At 45.1% G+C, this 12458-nt stretch overlaps 1 protein-coding gene across 1 annotated transcript in view; it reads left to right on the plus strand.

Annotated features, from left to right (window-relative positions):
* Nucleotides 1-1069: 1069 nt before the first annotated feature.
* The window catches only part of LOC126548504 (uncharacterized), a 358451-nt gene continuing 347062 nt past the window's right edge, over nt 1070-12458 (plus strand). Inside the window, exon 1 of the mRNA XM_050196720.3 lies at nt 1070-1593. Within this exon, the coding sequence (XP_050052677.1) occupies nt 1492-1593 (102 nt within the window). The 5' untranslated portion in view covers nt 1070-1491. The remainder of the gene's footprint in view (nt 1594-12458) is intronic.

Raw genomic sequence — 12458 nt, forward strand, 5'->3', positions numbered from 1 at the left:
AGTGCGCCGCGCAGCAAGAAAGGGTGGGAAAACAAAAAACAAAAAGAAGGCGGCGGAGCCTGTGACGTATCGTCATGCGATCTATGAACTCCGGTATGGGAGAACGCAGCGAAGTAATTTCGCTTGCGGAGGCTAGACGGGGCAAGTGGGGGGAGTTTCGTGTTGGCGGTGACGCTCGCCTTCTGAAATCATGGGCTCGCGGCACTGAAATATTTCTACCTCGGCTATTAATGAATCAATGTGAAAAATTCTTGCGGCAGAACGCTTCCTAGAGGGCACGTAACAACTTGCAGCGTATGACAGAAATTTTCTATGTGGCCTGGTGAGGGGCCCTTTCGTTAACGTGAGTTGCAGAATCCTTTTTAGGGACAGGTTGACCAGAAGAACCGTCTAATAAATGATCAGAAAAAAGGCTTAATTATTTTCCAAAATGCTTTAATGCTAGTTTTGAGAATGGGTGGGGGAGGAACAGTAAGAAATTTACATTTTGCAAATTTTAACGCTTGAATGAAGTCGTTCGAAGCCGCCTTGTCTGCCTTCCAACGAGAAGCACTCGAGGACAACTTGACTGAGCGGTAAATGCGCTTTTTTCGATTAGAAAGTTGTTTAATGTGGGTATTATACCAAGGGCATGCCTTAGCACTTTCTGATGTATCGTGCTAGAGTTCGAAGACATGTATAAGCGTTGAGTCAAGCCAACTCACTCACTTTCTCTCTGCCCCTGACTCACTAACGCATGTACGCGCGCGCACCCGCGGACGTATGCGCAAGAGGGCAACAACCTGATGCGTATCCCACTCATGCCATATACTCTGCCCCGAAACACGTCTGTTGCACCCTCTTTAGAGGTTCAGTTTTCACCGCCAACGACTGCAGAAGAAAGCTTTTGGGATTCACACTTGGCCGCCAAGCGGATACACCGGCCGCAGCCCAGCCTCTCAGAGTGGAGCCGCCGGTGGTCCTTCGTGTCGCCAACACGGGGCGGCGCTTTCGCGCGCGCTCAGGGTCGGCGCGCCTGGAGCGCGCGTCTCTGGTACCGCGCACCCACGCCGGCGCGGGAGCTTTGAGAAGGGCGCGTCGGGGGTTTCTGTTGGGTCGCGCGGCCAAAGAGAGCGAGCAACGTGCGCGCGTGCGCTAGCGCCGGCGGCGGCGGCGGCGGCCGCGACGACGAACCCGCCACAGTAGATAAACGTGCTCCGCGCGCGTCGCTCGCCGCGCACGCCTCCCGGCCACCGCTCGCGCTCCCGGCGAGACACCACGCTGCCGCTGACCGCGCGCCGGCCCCTACGCGTGTGTCACCAGCGGAGCGCCGGCTCCGGGAGTTTTCGTATGCGCTGCCTGAACGCTGGGTGTGTCGGCAGTGGTTAGCGAAAGCGAGACGCAGTACCGGCCGTTCTCTCGCGGGGACTTTGCAAACCGTGGCGCACGTGAAACGGCATCTCCGAGTGACGGCCGCCAAACGCTGCCAGCTGTCCTCTCTACCAATCGCACATGGCTGACCAGGGCTTCTGCGGTTCTTCGTCCGGCGACATCGTCAAGCAGGGCTACCTGTTCGTCAAGAGGCCGCCGAGGAGACGCTTCGACATGCTCAGGGTGAGCTCATGCTGGTGTGGTCCTGGTGCGCAGCGCGCTTATGTGCACGGTGTGACGCTTAGCGAACGCGCCTGGACACTTCTCGTGTCCTTACCACGAAGAAGAACATGGGACTTTGTAGTTGTCCACTTCACCGTAAAATGTAGTGAAAATCTACGTATGCCTTCATGGAAACGAGGCAGAAGTTAATTTAAACTTGGTGTGCGCATGATCCGAAAGTTCAAAAAATTATTGAAAGCGCAAGAATACTACTACTACTACTACTACTACTACTACTACTACTACTAATACTACTACTACTGCTGCTGCTACTATTACTAATGATAATTAAATTGGTATGTTTTCTTTAGCGCAGAACATTCGAAAGATCTGGTCGATGTTGTAACTCTAAAGCAATTCCATTCAGAGAGAGACGGAGAAAACGAAGGCGAAGGGAATGCGCCCCATTAAAAAGGCCGAGTGGCCGGGAGTTAGAATGAATGAAAGTGCAGTGTACTGGAAATGAAGTCGTTGGGAAAAAACAGAAAAAAATAATAATAACAATAATAATTGATGGGAGGAGGGATGGGTGGCAGTACAACGAGACTCTAATAATTCATCGAATAGGAAGCGCGTTAAAAAGCATACACTCAGGTACGATAGAAAAATGCGTTCTAAAAAAAAAACAGTCGTTGGATGCTGCGCAAGGCAGTAGAAACACAAGTGCAATTAATCTCACGAGTAAGCTACGCTCGTGCAATTACATGCGCTTGTGTGTATGTGTTTGGTGAGTGCGTGCGTGTGTGGTTGTGCATGCGTACACCCTTACAGGTAAACTGAACTTCGCTGCTGGCCCCTGAAACATTTGAGGGCCCGAAACTTGCAACTTCATGGCCGGAAGCAGGGTCATCAAATGCGTGGACCACGTTTCTTATTGTTTGTGGCCTGTGCGCCTCCGCCAAACACGGTAGAGTGATATGCACAGCTGCTTCGCCTCAGCCAAAAAGATATACGCCAACGAGATTCCAGTTCGTCCCTGCAACCACAACCTTTACTAAAAAGACAAATGAAGAAAAAAAATGTTTCGTGAATAGGGCCGTTTTGAATTATGGTATGTTTTCTTTGACGAGGCCTTTCACGAACAGCGAACTGTTACAAATCGAAGCATGGAAACGTGGGGCTGTGAAAATGTTTATTGTTTATCTGGAAGAGAGAAGAAAAAAAAAAGTGATACCCGATGGGGACACAAAGCGTTTTGTTCGCGAGCTGGTCGTTCGCTGTCACACTCATTTTCGTGAGACCTAGCGCCCCCGCCGTTTTGTGGAAAATAAATCTCCGTATGTGGTACAGCAGAATAAGAGAACTGGTTTGCACTCACGGCATCACATTTGAGATGCAATCATATTTGCAAAGTGAGGTAAAGGCTGGTGCAGGCAAAGGGCCAGAAAATGATTTTTTTTAAGTGTGTCATTCCAATTCGATCAACTGCGTCTTGTTGTCCACCAGTGCGCATGCGTACATTGTAGTCTGCGATCCTGTTCCCTACATGAAGTCAGAACGTGCCTCGTGCAAGAGGCTTCGAACGCGCAAGCGCTCTTTGCATCCACGAGAAAGACTGGTTTGTCGGCAGCCATTCATGCGCCTGAATGGTTGCCAACCGCGATAGCGAACGGGATGAGAGCGAAGGCAGATGCGAATGACAATTCAGTTTTGACGAACGAAACAGTTTGTGCATTTGTCATCCGGCAGTCATTGTTTCTCATAAAGCAGAGTTAGAGAGAGAAATGATCTCTAGAAGGGCGGGGAGGTTAACCAGAGGTAGTTCTTATTGGCTGCCCTGCCCGTATGGAAGGGGGCACGGGGATAAAAAGAGCGTAAAGGGAGACAAAGAAAGAAGAGCACCCACACGATGTAAACCGCGTACACTGTACAGCGGTAAAAGGCGGATTTTTTATACTCTATCATGTAGGCTCGCGGACTTGAGGAACTTGAGCAGCGCAATAATCGCTAACCGCGCGGAATTCCTTTGAAAGCGCTGGATGATTTGTAATTTTGGCGATCCTCTTTCCTTACGTCATTCTGGCGACGTGCAACACAGAAGTTCACTTACGACTAGGCACATCTCGGATGGAGCTCGTAACCGAAAAGGCGTCACGGTCGAGAAATGAAATGGTTTTAAAGTTTCACAGGCAACATGGATGCTTTCGAGGAGGGCTCCTAATTATTTTTGACCAGCTGGGGCTTGAATCACAGGGCAGTGATACGTTCTGGTCTAGACCAATATCACCGTAGGAAGCACAAGTCATAACGTTGAGAGTGAAGGCTGAGAGCGAGAAAAAGGACAGGTGAAAGAACGGCGAGAGTAACACGCTGGTCAGCCACCCTCACTGCAGTGAGTGACGGGTTGCTTTTCGCTTTGGACTCGGCAAAGGTTTGTGCGCAAGCGTATTCCGACCGGTGCCATGGTGTTCGGAGTGAATGTGAATTTCATTCCGCAACTCAACACATTTCAGAATTCAAGGGAAATGATGGAAAAAGGAAGTACGTTTTGCAGGAAGGCAATATCGATAAAAGGAACACCTCTGCAGCAAATCCCCACCATGCTGGTCAGAATAATGCTTTCTCACTGCATCTCCCACTTTTTCTAATCAACTGAGGAGTATAGATATATTATACCAAAGTTCGTTCAATTCTGTAGCGATGCTGACGCAACAGGGCATTGTTTTCTTATGCAAGGCCAGGTGACATGACGTAATTGTTGCATTCTGTACCAATATACCTGTTAAAAAAGTTCGTAGAGTACAGGTATTAGGAAAGGTGACGCACTGAAAAGACGATCCGTTATGATAAGGCTTCCCCTTGTATAAGGCTTCCCCTTCCCCTCTCTTTGTCGGCGTTCCAAGCGCTTGCGTATCTCCTTTCCTTCTGCTCTCCCCTGGTGGCTGTCCTGTCGAAACGTCACGCATGTCTAGTTTCCTTCGGTTCCTAGGAGTGCCGGTCCCGTTTCCGCGCGAATGTATATAAAAATCACTGTAAACGAGTTCGTACCTTTGTTCAAAATTCTGTGTCGCCTCTGTGTCGTGCGCTAAACAGCTTCGCTGGTTATCCACCTTCACAGAGTGGAATGGCTCAAGTTGTGTAATTCTGTTGTGTCCGTTTTTCAACAAATAAGTAAATTTTGGTGCAATTCCACGTGAAAAATATTAAAAAGTGGCGAGTATGAGTGAAAGTAGAAACACCTTAGGAAAAGCCACCGGCCACAAATCAGTGAGATTGAGTTAAATTTTGAAGCTTTGTCACGAACTTTAGATGCACGTCCGTAAACGTTCGACAGCTTTTTATTTCCGCTATGATGGCCTGGAATCTTCTCCGCAACACTCACAAAACGGCAAATAATAACTACCACCAGGTATATTTAAGATACTTTTTAAAGAAGGTCTTCACAAAGTGTGCTGTCCGCATTTTCTTTGCAAGCGCTCTTGTGTACGTTGTTGCGGTAGAGACCGTTTTTTGCTAAACGTCATAATTATCGAAGTGTTTGGCATTTACGCTATTGAATGATATAATGCGATAAGTTAGTACTAGAGGAACAAAGTGTTACCTTTCGAACGTGTCATCACTGTTAATAAACAACATTATTTTTTTCAATATTTCAAATTTCTTTCTTGCTCACTGGCCTCGTTTTCACACTCCACAAATTGTATTTGTACAAAAACAATTAGATAGTCTAAATGTGAACATTCGAGAGGTAATTCCATCAACTGAATCAAATCAGAATATTAAGATAGAATTTGATGACATTTCTTCCCGGAACCATAAGTTTCAATCGGACACGTTCCTAAATAACATGTTGCAAGATCACCTTGGACACGTACAAACAAATAACATAACAGCTACAGATCCTTCAGTGAACAACGAAAAGGCGGACGTAGGCATTTTCTCACTGTCGCGTGGCTGGCCATTCTCTTTGAGACTACCAGATTTCACTCCGGTTTTTGAATCCGAGCTTTTAGAAATGATTTTAGCCCTTCGAAAACTCCCTTCGAACGCAATAAGTGCGGTTATTATAACAGATTCCCTTTCTGTCTGTACTTCGCATACAGATTCATCTAATTCGCCAACTCTAAAGACGTTTCTAACATTAGTTCCTCCACGGTTGAATTTTCTAAAACTATTATGGGTACCAGGTCACGGTGAATTACATTTAAATGAAATGGCAGACTCATTAGCGCGAGCATCCCTGAGTGGACCTATAATGCCGTTTCTTCCAGTAGTGGCGCACATAACAGCAATTAGATATCAAAAATATTCAATTCATAGTGGTGTCATAGAATCAATAATAACATGGACTGAATTCCAGCACCTAAAATTTCCGTGTCCATCAAGACAGAAGTAGTGATCACCAGATTACGCGGCCGTGTGCCTCCATTAAATCAATACGTATTTACACACAACTGGTCTGACGTTATCGCCTAGTATCTTTCGTAATAGTATCTTTCGGTGCATCAGTTATAGGTTTTAGCCACAGGCACGTGTTTGATGCCGTTTGCCTTTATATACAATCAACTTAACGAATAACTCTTGAATGTTCTTTCTTTATTTGTCTGTTTTTGTATGCTCTTTTTTATTGCTTTAATCGAATGTGTAATCGAATGCGTAATACTTCAAAAGATTAAGTAAATATTTCAGCACACAATTCTTGGCCGATCTTCCAGTGTGGGTATGAAACATAATACGAGGCCGCCATCATAATCACCACCACCACCACTGAACAGAGATTTTGTTACAAAGCGACACGTACTATATAGGCAAAATAGTGCATCTTGCGTACTCGAAAAGGGGGAAGCTACCTCACGACCAACATCGCTGAAAACAAGCAGACCACATAAGATGCTGACATGAAGGTACCACTCATCGCTTCGTCGTTGTCACCTCGTTCGTCTTTTCATTGTGCGCTCCTCTGGGGAAAACTTTTGAAGATTGCGGCGACAAGAACAATGCACTTGAACTTTCAGTGCGCCAGTGCCGTGCTAAGAAACAAACTTTATTTGCCGCAGTATTCCTACACAGTAAGCGTTCGCTTTCCCCCAAGAATCTCGAGTACGGACAACTCGCTTTATCAGTAACCAAAACGTTTATATTAACAAGGCACGACTGTAATAATATTTCTTTTCGGCTGCGGAAAGCATGAAGTATCTAATTTTGCATAATAGATATGAAAGAGTGTGTGCAGACTCTTAAAAGCATAAGCAAGATATGAATTCCAGGCAAGGTCCCTGCCACTGTAAACCATTTGGCCAAGATATTTTTTGGAGGAAACGCACGCACGTCAATGGAGTGCGGGATCATGGAAAACAGTCGGGTGTACGCAGAAATAATAGGCGATTTAAGCAAACATTTGTTGAAGGGCTATAAGAGTAGACAAACCCGTTGGAATGAATGAAATTGTTACCAAAGCATGTCGCGGATTTTGCGGACGCGTTTTGAGGGATATTTCTTGGCTCCGCAACAATATATAGCAGAAGAGACTATAGCCGTGTCATCGGCATAATAAAGCTAGCGTGCGAGACCATCAGTCAGATTAGTAACAATATATTAATTGATAAAAAGACGTGAGATCATTAAGGAAAATTTCAAGTGATTAAAAAAATTATAATCGAACCTTACGGATTAGAAGCTTCGATTACAGATAAGTGGCTTCAGAACTGTCCAATCCCGCAAGAAGTTAAGTGAACTATAAAATAAACCACGGAAATATTACTTAGAAGCTTTCATTAGCGATAGATCATAGCCTACAGCAACAGCAGCTTTACTGAGATCCAACTGCAATGCACACGAAACCTGGTTCGATTCTGTAAAGGTTCACAATGTCGGCAGGTAGTCCTTCTAAGAGAATATGTGTGCGTTTTCGTCGTAGAAAACCCCACTGTCAGTATGAAACAATATTGAGACGATACAGAAAACCGGTTATGGTTCGAATCAAGCGTTTCTATAATATCCTAAATACAAAGTTCGATATGCCGAACGGGAGTCCGCTAGATTTATTCCGGGACAGGCGTGTTATTTCTTCGCCGCGTCGCTGATTAGTTCATTGATTGGCCGCACACGGTGACCGACGTCCCTATTTGTGCTATCGCAGAAATTGCGAGCATTAAGTTAATGGCGGGCGCAGCGCGCGGTATCGGCATGAAAAATCTCCGAATCTGGGCCCGCACTCGCAATAAGTTCTTCCGTTAGAATTGTTCGTAAGAAAGAAATTCCGGCCAATCCTGACGCTGGACATATAATTAGCGAATGCGACTGGCCAATGGCAAAGAGTATTTACGAAAGCACACGTTTGTTAACTCAGCCCCATAGGGGTCGAATTCCCATAGATTTTTTCTTCCTAAGAACTTCTGATTGGTCAGTTGCCTTCCCTGATAATTTTTTCACTACCAGTATTCGACTGTCTTTGTTTTTACGACCTTAACACGCGTAAGAACTTCCTGTTTCGAGAGAAAGGCTGTTGCGCTAGAATTGTCCGTCCGTTTCATTATTTCTACACATTAACACATCACAAGTTACAAACGTCGGCAAAACGATTTTTTTAGAGAAGGTGAACTGTGTATGCGACTTTAATGAGTGTTCCCAATTTTTAAAATTTCATTTATATTATTAGTGGGTATCCATACCTTTTTCTCTTTAGGATTTCTAGTTTTTCTCTCTCATTTTGTTCCCTTTCACACCAACGCTGAGTAGCCAGCTAGAATACAATTGTTGAAGCCAGTCTTCCAGCTTTTCTCCTATAATAAATCTCGGCAGAACGCGCGGAGGTAACCGAATAAGCGTTGACGCACTCGTGGCACTATTTTGCCCGCTGGGATGGCCCTGCGGTGATCCGCGCTTTAGGGCGGGACACGCTATAACCACAGCGCGATCGCAAAACGTTCGCGCATGGTAATCTGTGCAACGCGTTGAGCCCCACACAGTCTCTTAAGAGCGGTGACGTCTTGGCGTGTATATCAGAGCGGACTACGAGCAGCGGACGAGAGCGACGTTGAGTGCACCGCAAATAAGTTTTTGCTCACAAGGTGGCGCTGTCAGCTGAGAGAGCTTGCTGCTGCCGCAGTAAACAAGGTCAGCGTCGGCAGAGGAATCGTTGAAGTCTGATTAATTTTTTTTATTTTTTCCAAGCCCGGCTATCCGCACGGTGAATCAACTTCAGTTGCTTGAGCGTAATCAACTGTGTTTTGGAATATATTTGCGCAATTCTGAAGAGACACCTGATGCAAGTAGCAATGGTATACGGTGTCCTTGCGCGCGTTAGTTAGCTTGCCACAGTAATATCAGCTATCGAAAAACAAGGTTGCTTGCGGCAAAATTCACTTTCGATGGATAGAAGTTTACACCTCAATGACGCTGCACGCAGCAACACTTCAGTATGACACATGATGCTCGATTCGCTGTCCCTAGCACAGAAAGAAAAGCGAGTGCGTTGTCCACGAAGTGCGTTGTTGACACAATATTCGTGGATATCACAAACTTTAAGTATATCGCATATTTTATAAGTGCCGTTATAATTTCAGATACTGTAACGCTGCCATGTGCAGAGTAAACTTCAGCAGTAAACTTAGGAGTAAACGCTTAGTAAGACTTTTTTCTTGGGCGTACTGCTTCGTCGCGAAGGACGAAAAAAACATAGCGCGGACCGGCTTCAGCAAGAGCACACTGCTCACGACGAGTGACTGTGGACTAAGTTCTTCAACTCGCATTTTAAAGCTACAGTTTTTTGTGCTTTGGTGAGGGCTGTTCGTTGCTCTCCAAGTTGAAATGAACGACGGCCCGTCGTTACATAACACTTATTGGGATTAAATATACCAAGGCCGAAAGCGCACAAAAACCGGTCTTCTTGATCGTTAACGAAATGACAGATTTTTTTCCCGTTCTGTTTTACCGTTGGATGTTCTTAAGCGTTATTCGCTAAAAAAAAATGTAGGAAGCACATTTTGCTGTTAATATTTTGTGTTTACGTATACAGTTCGATGGTTTGAAAACTTTTGACTCGTATGTTATTGCTTGCGGCTTGAATGACGATAACAATCCGCGGAGAAATATTTCGGCTTCTCCGCTACTGAATTGTGTCCGAATCTGCTCTTTATGTGCACGAAACACGTCGCTTTAATGAGTCACAAGTATGCTTTCCGTGTGCGTGATTTTTCATTCTTATCTTTGCACGTTTCCTTCGCGTATGCTCGCGACCTTTTTGTTGTCGCTACTGAGAGCTGCACTCCAATCTGCGTCAGCCAAGAAAACAACCTTGGCTTGTCGGGGAAGCCGCGAGTTTGTCTTTCTTGCATATATACGAGCGCTCTCTAAAAGACGAATTGCTTTTGCAGAGAAGCGCGGGCAATGCGCAATTTGAATGCGGGCGTCGTTTCAATGCTCAATATTGCAGTGGTTTTCAAGTGTTTTTATTGGCGCGAGTGTGTGCGAATAGTTGCCCACAACCCACTTCCTAAGCAAGCTGGAGCCAACTTCCGTACATATTTGCATTGCTGCCGTTCGTTTTTAAGCTATATCATCATCGCCCGCAGATAATATCCTTAGCGTCAGGCGGTAATGCGACGAACGAGACTAGCGTTGTGCAAATCAAGGGGTCCTTACAGTCGACGAATGCATTTCTAATTAGTCTGAAATATAGGGCAACTGGACACTTGCCTTAAAATAAAAATAAAATAAAACATACAACGAAATATTCAAAATTGCTGGCTCTCCCGTAATCGAGAGTATAGATGTAAGCATGAAATGGCAACCGGGGAAGCAGATTGGTTGGAGATGATACTAGCCACAATCTTAAAATGGGTGCAGTGCATGTTCGCAACGACACACCCCACCACACCATACTGTGCACTGGTCCACATGGACGCTGACCAGCTAGAAGAAAACCGGCTGAAGGCGGCACGACAGGCAGCTAAAGACGCCAGGGAGACAGAGTGCACTGCCTAGCTAGAAAAAAGAATGAATTGAATGATGTGGTTTTACGTGCCAAAACCACGATTTGATTATGAGGCACGCCGTAGTGTGTGATTCTGGATTAATTTTGACTACCAGGGAATCTTTAACGTGCCCCCAATGCACTGGACAACGCGTTCTTGCGTTTTGATTCCATCGATATGCGGCCGTCGCGGCCGGGATTTGATCCCACGACCTCGTGCTTAGCAATGCAACACCATAACCGCTAAGCCACCGCGGTTGCGTGTTTGATTGGGCTTTTAAAACAAGCTGTGGATTACCGCCCGATGTTTGCGTCAGTGGCTGCGTAAATTTGACGCCAGGAAATTGGAATCAAAGCAGATTGGAATAGTTTTACGTTATAGGGACACAAGAGCAACAACTGCACGGCACACTGCGCTGTCATATCTTGATTTCGCCAGCTGAGAGGGAAAGGGAAACAGTTGCCTACGCCTCCGCTCTGTCGTCAGACTAAACGCCGCACACAACAGCCGCGTCACGTCAGGGAGGAGCTTAGCGCCGATCCTCACTCTATTGCATGCACAATAATGCGAACGACAATTAAAATTTAAAGTTGCATATCTCGGAGCACGGACACGCTAGAAAATTTCTTCCAACTGATACTGTGTAAAAACACGACTGCTTCTAACTTTTCTATACAAACATACCCACTTACTGCAGTCAACAACAAGTTTATTATTCAATTTTAGTTAATTGGGCTGCTTACAGCGATAATTATCATTTCACTTGATGTCCCCCCGGCCACATAACTTATTTGTACAGGCGGTGTTCGCGTGCCTCCCAGTGCCTAATTTTAAGAAAACCATGAAGGTTAATTTTGAACACACGGTATAATTATAGTGAAGGCGGCCGGCCAACGGCAAAATACACTTAAGAATGAAAAGCTGTCTGAATTTGCCCCCTAATTGTTGTACCTTTCCTTTTGGTGAATTGTTGTGTACGTGGTTGCACTTCTATTATAGAATCCCGCACAATCTTTTTTTCTCTCCCGTTTTAGGGGCTTTTGCATCCAGGTGCACAAATTTTGTATTTGGAATGTGGCACAGATGAATCGCGTGTTTTGTTCGTAACCCAGGAAATTTTCTTTTTGTGAACATCATAACTAATGCTACTGCGTTCTTTCCTCATTCTTCCTTGTAGCATTTATCTCGTTTTGTGTACCTTTATGAAATCAGAGAAGAGTAGGGTGCCTGCATTCTCTCCTTCGGAGGGGCCCTAGAGTAGAGGAGTAGCTGGCGCCACCTACTGCCATGAAGGTGCCCTTGAACATACGCAATTATTAAAAAAAATAAAAAAAAGGAGTGCAGTATCTGTAACTGTCTTTCGATCAATGGTAGGGCGCTTTAAGAGGAACCTTTACCTCGGGAGCACCTATATCTAAATACACGGGAACGGAGAAATTGTTTTGCTCGGCAACCGCTGAGCCCAATTTGATGGGGTTTCTTGCATTTTGCAGAAAAAAGTTTAAATCTAGTGTCTGTAGGGAGGCGGACTTTTCAGTTAGGCAGCCAGTATTTATTTTTACAAAAGTTGTTGAAAATTGCAAAATTGAAAAACTCACGTTATAAGTTTTCGACTGTGCAACTAAGTAATTAACGACGACGTCACAATTCTGTAAACTGTACCTATCAAGACATTTAAAGCGGAGAACATTTTTGTATTGTACAACGCTCTATAGTGATCCACTAATTTGCCAGTAGGGTTTTGCAAAACCCCCGCAAGCATTGTAACAATTGCACGTAAGCTGTAACACAAGATATCACATTTATCCCCTTTAGATTCTCCAACAGATGCAGTTCACAGAAATGGGCTCTTTAAGGTAAAATTATTCCTTTTTGATTTTATACCAATCTCCTGACGTTAAATTTACGTAA

The sequence above is a fragment of the Dermacentor andersoni genome, chromosome 1, assembly GCF_023375885.2.
Source record: "Dermacentor andersoni chromosome 1, qqDerAnde1_hic_scaffold, whole genome shotgun sequence".
Taxonomy (NCBI): domain Eukaryota; kingdom Metazoa; phylum Arthropoda; class Arachnida; order Ixodida; family Ixodidae; genus Dermacentor; species Dermacentor andersoni.